This window comes from Amblyomma maculatum, chromosome 1 (genome assembly GCF_055883805.1).
Source record: "Amblyomma maculatum isolate TAMU_Amacu chromosome 1, ASM5588380v1, whole genome shotgun sequence".
Taxonomy (NCBI): domain Eukaryota; kingdom Metazoa; phylum Arthropoda; class Arachnida; order Ixodida; family Ixodidae; genus Amblyomma; species Amblyomma maculatum.
The window spans coordinates 99,520,575-99,536,398 of record NC_139344.1 but is presented as its reverse complement, the minus strand read 5'-3'; the positions used below and the strand labels follow the sequence as shown (position 1 = coordinate 99,536,398).

General features: G+C 45.4%; 1 protein-coding gene and 1 long non-coding RNA gene across 2 annotated transcripts in view; one reads left to right on the top strand and one right to left on the bottom strand.

Annotated features, from left to right (window-relative positions):
* LOC146203291 (uncharacterized) overlaps positions 1-15,824 on the bottom strand; it is a 431,396-nt gene that overhangs the window by 56,307 nt on the left and 359,265 nt on the right. The window lies entirely within an intron of this gene.
* Positions 3,121-15,782, top strand: LOC146203294 (uncharacterized). Its single transcript, XM_084588654.1, has 3 exons — positions 3,121-3,542; positions 6,289-6,417; positions 15,576-15,782. The coding sequence occupies exons 1-3, from the start codon at positions 3,350-3,352 to the stop codon at positions 15,698-15,700; spliced, it is 447 nt and encodes a 148-aa protein (XP_084444780.1). The 5' UTR covers positions 3,121-3,349; the 3' UTR covers positions 15,701-15,782.

The following is a 15,824-nucleotide window of genomic DNA, read 5'->3' as shown; positions in this document are numbered from 1 at the left end:
CTTGGCTACCAAAGTGGAAATATTGCGGGCCCTTAAGAACGGGCTCTCCCGACTAGAAGCAATGAAAAAATATGACGTTAAAAGGAGTATTTTAAGCACATATGTAAAAAATGAAGAACAGATTCTTCAGGCGTTCGAAAGAGAGAAGTTCCAAGCGTCAAGAAAGCGTCTGCGAACAGCAGCTCATCTGGAGTTGGAAGAAGCCTTGCTTCGGTGGGTGGTAAACTCGCGTGATGCAAACCTCCCATTGAGTGGACCCCTCATCATGGCGCAGGCCGAGAGGTTTGCACTGATGATGCATATCGATGGATTCAAAGCGTCAGAAGGGTGGTGTGCGCGCTTTAGAGACAGACACGGTCTCGTTTTCAAGACTGTGTGCGGCGAAAGAGGTGCCGTCAACGAAGATGTTGCCAACAACTGGAAGAACGCTCAGCTGCTGGAACATATCGCAGCATATGATCCAAATGACATTTATAATGCTGATGAAACAGCAATTTTCTTTAAGGCATTGCCTGACAAGACTGTGACAATGAAAGGAGATCCCTGCATCGGAGGAAAAAGGAGTAAAGAACGAGTCACCGTTCTTTTAGCCGCAAACGTGACAGGGACAGAGCGCTTGCCGCTTGTCGTCATTGGAAAGGCACAAAAGCCACGGTGCTTTAAGAACATGCCTGCTCTTCCGGTGGAGTACTGGGCTAATAAAAAGGCCTGGATGACATCGGAAATTTTTCGCGGCTGGATACAAAAGTTAGACCGACAGTTTTCCGCGAAGAACCACAAGGTGTTAATTGTCCTTGACAACTGTAGTGCACATAACAGTGCTACCGGACTGAACAACATTGAAGTTGTTTTTTTGCCGCCCAACACTAAATCGGCCCTCCAACCGACGGACCAAGGTATAATTCAGTATGTGAAGACCGCAGGCGCGTGCTGGAACGCATGCTACTGTGCAATGAAGTCGGTAAGCAGTACGACGTGGATCTTCTGAGCGCGGTCAACATTCTTGCCTACGTTTGGAAGAACAAGCCTCCGCACGTCATCGCTAACTGTTTTCGACACAGTGGCTTCGTTTTGCCTGAGCCCTGCAATGACACAGTGGCAGAAGTGTCACCAGAGATGACTGCCCGGATTTCGGAGGTGTGCTGCCGGATGCGGTGACACTCGACGATTACATCAGCATTGATGACGGCGTTGCTACAGCCGGCTCTCTAACTGAGGAAGAAATTGTCCGGGACGTACTGCACGGCGAAGATTCGGAGGAGGAAGAGGGGCTACGAGAGGAGCAGCTTCGGCTCCCTCGAACTGTGAAGGAAGCAGCAGAGGCCCTCGTTGTGTTAGAGGAATTTTGTTGGGGCACTGCAGATGGCATGCGCGCTGCTGAGCAGCTGGAAGGACGGAGGAAAATAGTATCCGCGCGGGTTTCTGCGGGAAAGCAGACAAGCATCCGTGATTACTTTAAGATAATATAAAGGTATGTTGAGATAAAATCGTGCATGTTTTTTTTTTTTGTTCTCTCGATAATTCGGACATATGTTACGGTCCCTAGAAGTCCGAATTAACGAGCTTTTACTATATATATATATATATATATATATATATATATATATATATATATATATATATATATATATATATATATATATATATATATATTGTGAACATGTCCATTTCCTCAATCTTATAGCTTTATGTAGCTATTTAACATCCCCTGCCTCTGTTCGTATATTACAGTTTGTTTTGCCAAGTTTAATGGCATTGGTCGGTCATTAACTCCTATTGCATACTACAAGTGCGAGCGAAACGTTCTTTTTCAGTTTCCAAACTGCAGCCTGCCGCTCGAAGTTTCTGTGCAAACACCGCACCGAAGAAAATGACAATGCCGGCACTCAAGAAAACATTGGCTCGAACTTCGCGTTAGGCAAGAAATGAAACAAATTTTGAATACAGTTCGCGTTATGCGCTGTGGAAGGTCGGCTTTGGCTACTTTTGGTTGACGCATAACGCTGCGAATGAAAGGAGTGGCTTGAAAAAGCTTCCATTCTTACTTTCTACGCACGATAATGGCACAGTCAGATGCAGTCGGATACAAATCAAGAAAAAGGCGGCTTTTACCCATAAAAGATCTCCCGTGTTGAACGGGGGCCCCTTAGACCTTTTAGCATGACAACCCAGGATGTGCCAGATGGAAGGAGGCTCGCCCCGCATTGACTGGATGAACCGCGGCGTCATTAAAGTCAGTTGACCCTCTGAAGGGCTTCCCTTGAGCGGCATGTGCCGCATTTTTCTTGGAACTATAGAGAGAGCTTTCCAAATGGTATGTCGAGAACCGCAAGCAGTGAAAACGATGAGAGAAATGCGTTGATACACCCCTCGCCCGCAGTTCAGCTGCGTTCTAAAGATACCCGTCCACGTAGTTAACTGAAGAAAGTCTACGACCTTTCACTCAGGAACGAAATGTCAGACCAGTAGCAAACTGATATGCAATCCGACACATGGGGGTGCTGCATACGGTGAAGCCAATGGGATGGCGTTGTCCTTTGCAGAGCACGAGAGGGCTGTTTACTCAGGAAAGAAATAATTTGGCATAAATTTGCTCAAAGAGCACTTTTACTTTGTCCCCCGTTTTCCAGCAATACAAAATGCGCAACTGAGATGCTAGGGTCACTCACAAACCGACAAATAAAAAAGCATAGTGAAAATCATACTTTGCTGCATTAAGCGTAGTATAATAAACTTCTGAAATAAAACTCGTAAAAATGGTGGGCTAAGATGACACTGGAAGGCAGTCAGTAGCCATAGTTACCCGCTCCAGGCACAAATACCCCCCCTCCAACTTTTTTTGCGAAAGTTTAGCGGAACGACCATCCCCGTAGAGGCTTCTCGAGATAAAGGCGCCCGTTTTCCTACCATCGCAATGTTAGCAGTATACGATAGCGCAGGCAGGCCTATCTGGGTTTCTGTCTTACGTGGCTTTCCCTAGACACGTTGCGTTTATTATTATTTTTTTTCCAGTAGGTACCGTCAACGGATAAGAAAGAAAATACAGCGCGGCAAGCGTGCTTGTGGGAGTGTCAGAACCCAAGGGCAACACAGGAAAACACAGACGGAAGCCGCGCGTCGCAAGCGACGGAGGTCGCACGTGCCGAGCAGCGCGGGTTAAAAAACGGCACTACCGCTCCGACTATCTCCATAAAACACTCGCCAAAGCGTCAATCTTTGGGTCGCTGACTGCGTATATATGTCATGACAGTCTGCTGTACACGCTGAAGTAGAGTACACGCGGCAGTCCCCAGGCAACCAGTCTTCGCGAAATCGTTCGTCGGGCTGAAAGAAAAGTGGCCGCGAAGCGATGCTGTGGCTCGTAGTGGTGCTCGGGCTGGCGGCCTTAGGCTGCTCACCGGCGTCGTCGCTGCCGCGCTGCTCCGACGCAATCTGCGCCCAGGATCCGCACTGCATCTACGCCCGAAGCAGGACGACTTGCTGGGACGTGGCGGGAAACTCAACCTGTTCCAGCTGCAGGTGTTGCCAGAACTGCATTTCAGGTACGGCTACTATACATAACACGTTCATCTACTATTCACGGTGGATTAATCGCTCTGGTGTTCGGTTGGTCACCTTGAGTTCTCGGGATCCAACCCCGCGACAGCGGTGATCACATTTTGATGGAGGCTATAGGAGCAAAATCGACCATGCATACTGCGATATCAGTGCACGTTGATTAACCGCAGGCGGACCAAATATTACCTGAAGCTGCCTACTACGGCGCCTCTCATAGCCCGTGTGTCGCTTCGGGATGTCAAACCGTATACATGACGTGAGATGACGTGATATAAGACTATGCATGATTGCGACGCAGAACAGAAGAGAAGAAACACAAAGACAAAACACACGAGAATGAACACGAGAATTCATTCAATATTTGCCGATGAAAAAGTTGTTGCGCTAGAGAAGTTGTACAGGCGGTGAAATCGTTTAAACGTTTGGCACAGCCGCCGCAGAAAAGGAGGGGATATTCTCTTCTCAGCTCCAGCTCACGGATTCTACTCGGACTCGGTGGCCGAATATCAGAAGAGCTGAAGTGCGGAGACGCTTGTGCACTAAGAATTTGATGCATGTAAATGAACGGCGGGGACTAGAAATCCGTAGGGCGCCCTCACTTTGGTACGTAAAACTCGATTAGATTTTACTATCCTAATTTCGCCTTAGTCGTAACACACACAAACACAGATTAGTTTTCAACGAATTTCCATAGTGGTTGCACGAACGATAACATACTCTCAAAAGTGATTCATTGATGCGCCAACTTTTTCATATTTCGACTAGGGAGCTCGGTCTATAGGAAAGGACTGCACGTTGCGTGTTTCCAGACACACGAATTGAGGCACACATGTAAATTCAAACCAAGTGCTACAGAAGAAAACCTTCTCATCAGGGAAGATTTCGCTTTTATTCCATTCTTGTTGCTTGTGTTGCAGGGATAAAACATAGGGGAATTCGTGAGGATCGCGAGCTTTCTCTCTGAAAGAAGGTCCTGTTCAATATTTCTGCAGTAGCATACACTGGCGCATGAATGTTGTCATGAAGCCAAGTTTGTGTGTGTGTGTGCGTGCGTGCGCATGCGTGTGCTTGCAGGGTGGGGAGATGAATTTAATCACTGCGCTGACAGCTGCTGCGCAGTCATCTAGTCTGATAGGCATTCCGGATTGAAGGAGAGAACCTGCTAGCATTTGAGCAGCGCAGGTTGGGTATTATGTTAGTAACTTGTTCTCTCCTTTTCGGGCCAGTACTGAGATGGCTTTTAGCGGCCTGACCACTCATGGAAGTATACTTTCGTGACCCAGCTAAACTAAAATTGTGGTAGAGAGAGAGGTATCACTAAGTGTTTTTTTTTTTTTTGGAGAATAGATTACTGCCTGGTTTTTATCAGGTATATTATCCGAATCTTGCCTACCTGCATCTGTTCCTTTAATCAATGATCTTCAGCAACCAGAGCGCGCGAATGCTCAAGCACCAAAAAAAAAAAAAAAAGGAAGGAAGCCAGCGGCTGTTCGCAGTAGTGCACGACTATAACTGCCATATGCGCCGCCAAGACGACGCACCGGCACGCACTCCCAATAAAAGAAAAGAAAAAAGCTATTCTAGAACAAACCATATTTTTAACAAGCGTATACGTCTTTACTCACTTTCAGAAGACGTCCAACTAAGTACTGTACACAAAGCATAACGAGCTCCTAAAATCAGTATATTTAGAGTAACTTTATTTCTTAGGTGTTGTGCTAACGTTGAAGGGCACAGAACGCAGCGTTTAGCATGTCTCCTGTGGTATAACAGCACAGAAAGTGAACAGACGGATGAACACTCCAGCGTACTGTGCACCTGTGTGTGACGTGTGTGACAGCACGTTAGACAACCTCTGGTGGTATGACCTAATCCGGAGCCCTACATTATATACGACGTCAGTCACACTTCAAGGGTAGCATTAAGACGTTAAACGCACTTGCCATGTCATACTATTCATCTTACTGACTTCTGCTTCCCGAAATTAACCACACTTTGGGTGTCTTTAAATTCCAAAGCAGCGTGGATTTCGGGCATGTCCAGTGGATTGAGAGCTCGAGGGTTTTAAGTATTTGGGAGTGCCTGTCATCCGTTCGGTTACATCACATGGTGATGCTCACAAGCGACTTTTTTTAAAATTCAAGGCGACTCTGTGTTTGATGATGGAACCACCCTCCCACTTGTCTTCTCATTTCACGCAAGGAAAAAAAAAAAAAAATTCAAGGGGGCCGAAAGGTGGCAACAATTATGCGCCAAACGCCTTGAAATGTGACTGTTGACATTCTAAATTAGCACATAGAGCAGCGTCCTACACGCCTGCGCAGTCACATTTATGGTAACGCAACGTCAACGTCGCTTTGTAGGAGGGTCATGAGCACTGCCGATACAGAGCGCCGTGCTTGGAACGCTCTACGTAAGTTAACGGCCAGAGTCGCAAACATATGCGGCGCTCTCGGGACGGTGTCCGTAAACGGGTTGCACGATATGATGGCCAAGTGCGGGCCTACACATTTCTCAATCATGCATGGCGCCAGCGTTCGAAAGAAGTGCAGCAGCTGCGAAAGCACAAGGCGGGCCGACTATCGCTGATTATATGCGCATTTCCAGGGGTGTTATTGCCATAAAATATTCCTTTCCCTTGGGAGGAGGTGCGGGAAGGGTTACTTTGCACGTGTCTTGAAATTTTGGTCTTCTGGTGATTCTTGCCTTTTTTTTTTTTTTCTTTTGCAGGAGGGTTTATCAGCGAAGAGTGCGCACAGCAGGCCCAAGCCTGCGTGTTGGACGACTGTCCTAAAGTGAGATGCACGTACGGCTCCTATGTACCGGAGTGTGACTGTTGCAACAACTGCCTCCCTCAAGGTGAGAGATGCCGGTTGTTTCGGCTGCTATTGCGGTAACACTCGAACAGAAACAGGCCCACTGATGGAATAGGGATGCTCTAGGCAACTGAGAGTTATTTTTTTGCCTTCATCCTGCCGCCCTAGGAGGATGCGCTTTAACTCTTTCGGGACCGTAAAAAAAAAAAAAAAAAAAGGCTGGTTATTTCGAAGGATCTTGCGATTTTTTAAATTTATATGTGCAGGCCTCCACCAACGCTGGCATGACATAATTCAATATGTAGCTATTTAAATGCTCTTACATACGCACGAATAATATCTACTTAAACTTTATATATAACACGAAAAAAATATTTCATTCGAAGTTTTGATGAAAAACAAAATTTAAAAATGTTGAAAGAGCATGCATATGTCACTAAGAATAACGGTAAATGATAAAATTCAGAATGTACAAAAGGTGCCATAATGTGGCATACGGCTTTTTTCTTGCTTTTGAAAATAAGGGTTAAGTATGTGTAATATGCCTTCTTTGATACGCCTGTCAGGACCACGAATTAAAACAGGCGACTTTAAAGAGTCTTGGAGACAAACTTTTATTGCATGAAATACTTGCACGATTAGGCTGTAAAATATAATGAAATGTAGTGTTTTAAAATATATGCAAAATTTTTCTTTATCATTAAGAATGTCATGAAAAGAAACTTCACTCTGATAACTTGATGAAAAAGCCTAAAAAAATAACGTAAACAAAGGCTTGAATATCAAACTGAAACACTGCAATAAAATAATTTATGATATAGAACAAATGGAAGATTGTCTCGTTTGCAAACATTTGACGTTCCTACCTGCACAGGGCTTAAAGTCAGCTAGGGGGGGGTGGGGGGGTCCGAGACCCTCCGAGCTTGAAAGTATAAAGAGTGGATTAATACAAAGCAGGCAACCATTTTTTTTTCTTGTCAGTAGCGTAATCGGAAGATTTCTTCTCTTTCGTTTGGACAGTTTCGCAGTGAGTATTAATACGAACCAGTAACACGTTTTCGAAAACCAGAGATGGAGAAAAATAATAATTTCTTTGTAAAAAACGATTTGCAACTAGCCGCTTTCTCTTTCCCTCTTTATTTCCCTTTCCACCATGTGCTCAGATCACTACAGACCCCGATCCGTTGGAGCCAGACTTTGAGCACTGTACCCGCATATTTCTTCTTTTTTTTTTAGCGCTGTTCGGAAGCAATAACCGCCCACGCGGTTATTGGGAGTCTTACGTAATCATTCTCCCAACTGTACTAACAAAATGACGAGTTACTAAGGAGAAAATATATTTTGTAGTGAAGTGGTATCGATCATCAGCTTCTTGTTGCCAAAATTAAGCTTCGATTTAGGAAAACGCAGAAAACTAGAAGGGCCTTTCAGGTATGATCTGGATCAAATTCCACCAGAATATATGCTGTGGAAGTGAGGAATCGATTTCAAGAATTAGATCTAGAAGACAGACAGCCTGAAGAGATGTGGACTGATGTTCGTGATATAATACATGAAGTTGCTACTAAGGTAGTTCCAAAGCAAAAGAAATGCAAGAAAGCAAACTGGTTATCTGAAGAGGCTTTGCAAATAGCTGAGGAAAGGAGGATGGCAAAAGTTACGGGGGAAAGAGCAAGATACATGGTTCTCAATGCGGATTTTCAGAAAATAGCAAGGAGAGATAAGAATGCCTTCCTGAACATACAGTGCCAAGCAGTTGAGGACAACAGCCAATTGAGGAACACAAGAGCTCTGTATAAGATAAACAAATATATCAAAGGAAGCTTCCGTGCTAATCTGGGCGTGATAAAGGACAAACGAGGCAAGGACCTTACTGAAGCCTCACAGATAAAGAAGAGGTGGCAGTATAACACAGAAGAACTGTACAAGAAGCACCCGGATGTGCAAACCCAACATAAGATGGTTGTGATTACTGATCTCGAGCCGGGAATCCTGAAGAGTGAAGTTGAATGGGCCTTAGCTAGCCTTGCTAAGAACAAAGCTAGCGGAATTGATGGCATTCCAGCTGAGTTGCTTCGCAACCTCAACCATGACGCTGTTAACATTCTGCATACATTATGTCAGAAGATTTAGACAACCCTGCAGTGGCCACAGGATTGGAGGAGGTCAGTTTACATCCCCATTCCAAAGAAAGGCAGTGCCAAAGATTGTTCCAACTACCGCACGATCGCGCTTATTTCGCATGCTAGCAAGGTGATGTTGAAAATCCTCCAAGGTAGGCTGCAGCAGTATGTGGATCGGGAGCTTCCGGACGTGCAAGCTGGGTTTCGCAAGGGCAGAGGAACTAGAGACCAAATTGCCAACCTTCGCTGGATCATGGAAAAAGCAAGAGTTCCAGAAACCCATCTACTTTTGCTTTATTGATTATGCCAAAGCGTTTGACTGCGTATATCACAGCAGATTGTGGCAAGCTCTCAAAAGGAGATGGGAGTTCCAATTCACCTCATCTATCTCCTCAGGAACCAGTAGGAAGGGCAAGAGGCCACAGTCAGAACTGGGCATGGTCTTACTGATTGGTTTCCGATTGAGAAAGGAGTGAGACAAGGCTGCATACTGTCGCCCTGCCTATTTAACCTATATGCTGAGTGCATCATGAGGAAGGCCGGCCTGGACGAGTCTTCAGCTGGAGTGAAGATTGCTGGGAAACTTATCAACAACCTTAGATATGCGGATGATACCACTTTAATGGCAGAAAGTGAAGTGGAACTCAAGAGACTTCTGATGCGCGTAGAAGAAGAGTGAGAAGTTTGAGCTTAGACTGAACATTACAAAGACAAAGATCATGGCGTCTTGCCCTATCAAGTCCTGGAGCATCAAGGGACAAGAAGTGGAAGCTGTGACAGATTTTCTCTTCTTGGGCTCCAAGATTACCTCGGAAGGAGACTGCAGCCATGAAATTAGGAGACGCCTGCTTCTGGGAAAGAGAGCAATGGTTAGCCTTGACCGCCTAGTAAAGAGCAGATACATTAGTCTGCCAACCAAGATCCGTATAACTCGTCTAACTATGGTATAACTATGGTCTTTCCAGATGTGATGTATGGATGCGAGAGTTGGACTGTGAAGAAGGCTGACTACCGTATAACTATGGTCTTTCCAGATGTGATGTATGGATGCGAGAGTTGGACTGTGAAGAAGGCTGACCGTCGAAGAATGGACGCGTTTGAATTGTGGTGCTGGCGGAGACTCTTGAGAGATCCTTGGACTGCCAAAAGATCAAATCAGTCGATATTGTCGACCATAAACCCTGACTGCTCATTGGAGGGTCAAATTCTAAAGTTAAAGCTCAGCTACTTTGGTCATCTGATGAGAAGAGAGGAGTCGCTGGAGAAAGGTTTGATTTTGGGAAAGGTTGAGGGTCGCCGGAGAAGGGGTAGGCAGGGACGCGATGGTTAGATGGCATCCTCGAGGCGCTACAGAGGAAGCTATGTGATGTTAGGAAGATAGGGAGAGACCTGAAAGCTTGGCGTGACGTGGTCGATAGGGTCACGAAGAGTCGGACACGGCTGAACGACTGAACTGAACTGAAGTCCATTTTGAAGGCGTGCCATTCCTACGCACATATTGAGAAATAGATAACAAAACTCGTTTTCATCTCGGCCCCGCTGGGGTGGCGCAGTGGTTATGGTGCTCGACTACTGTGCCCAAGGAAGCGGGATCGAATCCCGGCTTCGGCGGCTGCGTTTCGATGGAGACGAAACGGAGTGGCGTCTGTGTTATGCGATGTCAGTGCACGTTAAAGAACCCCAGGTGGTCGAAATTTCGGGAGTCCTTCATTCCGGCGTCTCTCATAGCCTCAGTCCCTGTGGGACGTTAAACCCCACAAACCTACCTACCTCGTTTTCATCTCGGTCTTTCTTTGATCATAGCACAGCTTCTAATGTTTTTGTTTTTCAGATTTTTGTGGTTTATGGCTGCTATGTTTTGCGGAACGTTTTGAGGAGAGGGCTGAGTGCAATCTGGTTGGCCATTATGATCTATGAGAGATAAGTGCTAAAACCACGCACGATGCTGCTGAATGACCTTCGCACTCGTTGAAGTTCTGGAGGATCCACCTCGCGTGCCTGAATTTTCGTTATTGCTGAAACCTTAACATAGATTGCTGACACCCTAGCGAATAGAAATAAAGCAGCGGGTACGCAGGCGTGAAGACACGGAACTGCCAAGAGCGGCTTAATTAAGTGGATAACGTACGCTTACACTGGGCTTCCAGCTAAAGCTCCAGGCTGATATTTGCCTGATTTAGGATCTGAAATGTAATTGGAGCTCACAAAGTAGTCGTCGAGCTATTTGCTTCTGCTGTCATAAGAAGACAAAATATCTGTGGTACAGACACAGCGGAATCACGCGAATGCTTCCAGTTTTGAAGCGCGTCCTGGTACCAGATCGATGCTATTTTTGTTGACATTTTAGGGCACTTCGTCCCAAACAATTATGTTTCTATGTCGCTGTTTGCCGAAAAAAAAAAATGCAACTACGCGGAAACTATGGTGATGCACGGCAGAGAGGCGGTGATGGCAAGCATATAGAAAGAAAAGGAAAAAAGCCCTAACTTGACAAAGAAATATAATAAATTGCCATTATTACAATTCCAGATTTATCTGATTTAATAATAAAGTATTACGTGGGAAAGTAATACTATGCTGATCATGATTAGTTTAAACCTAATAGGAACCCTTGTCTCGAAGCCTCGGTACACGTGCGCTCTGCAACCACAGTTTCGTTTGCGACTCATGAAATGAACGTGTGGCGCATTCGCACCTTTTCAGGATGCACGGGTGGACACATGTCTCGCGATACGTTCAGTACGAAGCCGTAAAGCCTGGCCTGCATGAATCGTTTTTAATCCGAAAGCACTATAGTATACGGTGTAAGCTAGAAAACCAGGAAGTACGTGGGAAGTCTGGACCTTCCACCTTCTAAGACATCCGTTGGTACCGATTCGAGCCCACGAATTTATCGCGGAAAGAGAAACCGCCACCGCAGTCGATCACACGTATGGTTTTACTGTCACTCTCTCTCGCTGGCGTGATTGCGTTCTCTCAACGGTATGGATGGATGGATAAAATATAGGAGCGTCCCCTTTGAAACGGGGTGGTAGCAGTTGCTATCATGCTCATTTTTTCGCCTATATCTTAACTATTGTTTTAGATCAATTAACTATGCCATCATTCTATTTATTTAATTTCTGTTTCTGCATTACTAACATTATGTTACTTTTCTGCTTTTAAGTCACCAATCTTCCAATCGTTTTTTGCTAGCTTCCACCGCAGGTTCATTAACCCGGCCACTGGTATATCTAAACCCCAGGGCCTCAGGAAGAGTGACTGCGCCTGCATCGACTTGCGGATGGATACCATCATATTCGAGTATAATATGGTTAATTGTTTCTGTGGATTTACCACATACTTCACATATGGTAGGGTCCCTTGAGCAGCGTCACCCGGGGACAAATAGCGAAAGTATTGTCAATACGAATAACACCACATTTAAAGACCGCCACTGCCGTGGCTTCGGTGGCGCAATGGATAAATGCTATTTTTCTCATCACTCGAAACGCCCGTTCGAATCATCTGAGGTCATTGTTTTATTTTTTGGTAAATTCACAAAATTCAAATAATTAAATAACGTCTTTCCTGGGGTGTATTCCCCTTTAGGTTGCACTATGTGAAGTTTTTGATTATTAATAGCCACAAAACCAGTCGTGAACAAAGTCAGGATGACGGTATGGCAACGGTTACGATATGCAATTACGTTCTCCATAACCATTTCCTGCCTTCAGTGAGTGTATGTTACTTTAGGTTGCGTTCAGAGCAACAATCGCCGTTTAACCTGCTGAGAAACAACCAGTGAGGAGTAAGAAGTTGCGAGATGCTACCGCTGAGAGAACGGAATTACGCCTCGCGCTGTGCCTTGCATGCCGTCGTCTTCATCAGCTTCTATCCGTGCGCAATGGATCCAAACACACCCCTATCGCATCGCTCTCTCAAGGTGCTTTAAGCGGTCCAGAAATTCCATAGTGCGTTATCCCTTAAGTCTCCAGTAACCGATTTCGCAAAAGTTTGCCTGAAGCCTGAACTTGTAACCCTAGCCTCGAACCGAAATTGAAATGAAACATGATGTGGTTCTCGCATGACTCGCATTCAGTCAACTTAGCCCAGTCGGGTGCAATTCATTTCTCCCGCGAATTCAAAACTAGTGTAGAACGAACGCGGTCATCAAGCCAAACTGCAGCATTACGTATCTTTATTGCGACCTCTTCTTGCGTCTGTGTTGCTGCAAATTTGGTGACACAGCAGCGAGCGTTTCACATTTCTAGAGAATTTGAGGGTAAAAAGACTGTCCTGGCCGACCAGGCTTAAAATCGCTACATACCACCTCAAAAGTCAAAATGCCTCTCTGAGGCTGCACGCAGACGGGAGGCTAGAAAACATGCGAGGAGTCGCATGGGAGCACTCGGGGCGCCTCTTCCCAACATGCTTCCCGATCAGTTCTGCGCTCGCACACTTCAAAGACAGCAAAGCGTACGACGTCACATGTGGCTCATACTATAGCGCGGGGAAACGTCGCGTTTGTACTACGTGGTGCGTGCATGACGTAACGAGGTACGCCGTATAGACTTCGTATTTGAGTCTCAAATGAACCGGTGCCTGTGCGGGAGGAACGATGGTGTGGAATGGAGGGAGACGCATAGTGTAATGCCAACCCGATTACCAAGCTACATATTAACCAGTTCAACGAAACATTAAAATTGTTCAAGCTTCTTGATTGCAAGGAAAAGCCAGAGTAATGGTTTGCGAAAAGGCTAAATACATTGAGTGCCTGCCTGAAAAGTATCGCAGCAAAGAAAAGGAGTTCTTTGGTAATAATATAAACGCACATTGTTCGCTTCCACTTGATACAATAATTAAGAAATACCAAGAGAGTTTAGGTGGACAGCTGTCTTCACCCACTGAGCAACCTTGCTGTACGAGCGCGTACAGTGATGTTTCATGCGGGAAATTTTCTTTTTCACTTTTTACTGCTCCCTGGTCATATTTCGAGAGGCTTCTATTATTTTGCTATTTATTATCTAAAACGCGCCTCATTGTTTCTCTGCTTCTTCGACTGATATAACAACCAGCAAACAGCAGATATAGCAAACAGGTGACGGCAGCTGATTATTTAATGTAGAAATGAATCACCAGGAATTTAAAAACATACAGGAACATAACGGTGGATTTAGTTCACCGTTCCGATCGAAACGTTGAAATAAAGCTACCGTTATGTATTTAAACTTTAAGGGTAAATAGAGGATTCTGGGTATAACCAAGGGGATTTTATTTTATCTCGTGCAACACCCCTGGACCACCCCACGATGTCCAGAAAAGTGCGACCCTGATTAAACATCGCCCACGCAAAAAAGAAAAAAAAAATGTTTCGCGCGTTTTGCAGAAAAAGCATGTGAGTTTTGCGCATTTCGCTTCCATCAAATTGAAGTGCGCGTGAGCGAAATTGAACCCGCCACTGTTTGCTCAGTACCCGAGCACTGTTTGTCCTACTGAGTCACCGCGATGAATCCATTGAGCTCTGAAGGCGCCGAAAGTGAAATAAAATTTCCAAAAAATATTTTCAAAGAGCCAAAAATACTACCGAATCCGGTGGGGGGTTCGGACTTGTACGTTTATAGCTGGTAAAACAAGAAGAAAAAAAAAACACAAAACGACCGCAGTATGTCTTATTGCTGAGCAAGGTAGATAAACAAGAATAACGGTATTTTTTTGCTTTTCGTTAGTCAGCACGAAATGAAAAACAGGAAGACACTTGCCAGCAACTGAGTCAACACCGGGGTGGTTTCCGGGAACAACAGGTGCTCGGTACAGTTTGTAGCGTTGCTAAATTCGCGCAGTTAAATACTCTGGTCCTTTCTATCAGCCGTGTTGTGGTGCGCTTCCGGGCAGTGTTATCTGCCTCTTCCTGTTTTTTTTGAACTCGCATGGGGCTGCGCGACGCATTGTTCGCTGTAGATAACTATAACTGCACATCCTTGTGGGCCATGCGACAAGTAAAGGCGAAACGAAGTGATTTAGAATGTGCTTGCTGTTTAGAAAATAGGAGAGGGTGAACCTTAACCGACGAGTAGGAACTGTGCTGTGCCCTCGTTCTATCAGCGAAACAACAGCCGTGAGCTACAGCATCGCCAAGAGCATTATCGCTTTGGCAAAGTCAAATATTGACCAGAAGCACAGTCAGCAACCTGGCACTGCAAAGTACGTGCACTGGAAACGGCCCAACAAAGACGGAAACTATAAGAAATTCGTTATTTGGACAGAGCAAAGTTTTTCTCGTTTCGGATAATCCGGAGTGCGTTCATAGCGCGAATATAACGAGTGAATCGAATCATCAGTGATATAAAAGTTTAACCTAATAGTGTACCGAGCCATAAAAAAAATTGCGTAGGGCAACCAACATCCACTGAGTAAATTAGAAACTTCCACGCTATGCTTTGTTTTCTGCAAACCATTCTCCAAATCATCGGAAAACAATTACGAGGGACTTTAGCGACTAATAGTGAAAGGCGAAAGCCTGAGTGCCGCCTTTTGCTACGCAACTGGCACTAATTAGTAGTTAATAATTAATTAGTCAGTAATAATCAATAAATTAATTGGTTAGCTATTAAGCAGTTACTTGAATAATTACTCGATTGATTAGTCATTATTGGTCAATTAATGAATGGCTTAATTAGTTATAATTAATCAATTACTAACTCATTATTGATTGAAATATGGCCATATAAGGCACGCATTCGCACATACTGTGGTGGTGCTCTGTGATTGGTCGAGACCTAGCTTATGTCGTCTTCCCGCCTCGGCCAATCAGAGCCGCCGCAGAAGCGGGACACATTTTGTCCGTCCTTCGTGTACTTTTTCGCGCTATTTTCCATCATGAGTAGCATGAGCCTTTCACCTTAATATTTGGTACCGCTCGGAACCGCCAAAGGCGAAATCAGCTCACACTGTATGCTCGAGTGCTGTTCGGTACCCCCGCGACAGTAAAATGCGGCCCTTCGTTCATTGTGTGTGCTCGATTTTGTCGATTGTGCCTCGCTTGTGTACGGTGTAATTGGTGAGCGAGTGCGCGTCTCTCTTCTCTCTCTGGGTGCAGCATGCGTTAATGCGAAGGACTCCAACTGGCCAAACTGCGCTGCGGTCCAGTGCCTCGCCTGCTCCACCGGCAAGGTGCCCTTCTCCTGCCCCGGTACCTGCTGCCCCGTCTGTCTCGGGACCTAGAGAGCAAACGAGGCCCATTTCTGCTCTCGCTCCTGTGTGTACCGCCCTGCACAGCGGCGGCATATAAAACGTGCTGCAACATTTCTGCGTCTATTTTTTGTTTTCAGTAAAGCGACGACAAACG

What these genes read in the sequence shown, in the direction of transcription:
- LOC146203294 (XM_084588654.1), top strand. Translation starts at nt 3,350, where the DNA reads ATGCTGTGGCTCGTAGTGGTGCTCGGGCTGGCGGCCTTAGGCTGCTCA. An exon ending in TTGCCAGAACTGCATTTCAG is followed by an intron (nt 3,543 to 6,288) that starts GTACGGCTACTA and finishes TTTCTTTTGCAG; the next exon opens with GAGGGTTTATCAGCGAAGAG. An exon ending in CAACAACTGCCTCCCTCAAG is followed by an intron (nt 6,418 to 15,575) that starts GTGAGAGATGCC and finishes CTCTGGGTGCAG; the next exon opens with CATGCGTTAATGCGAAGGAC.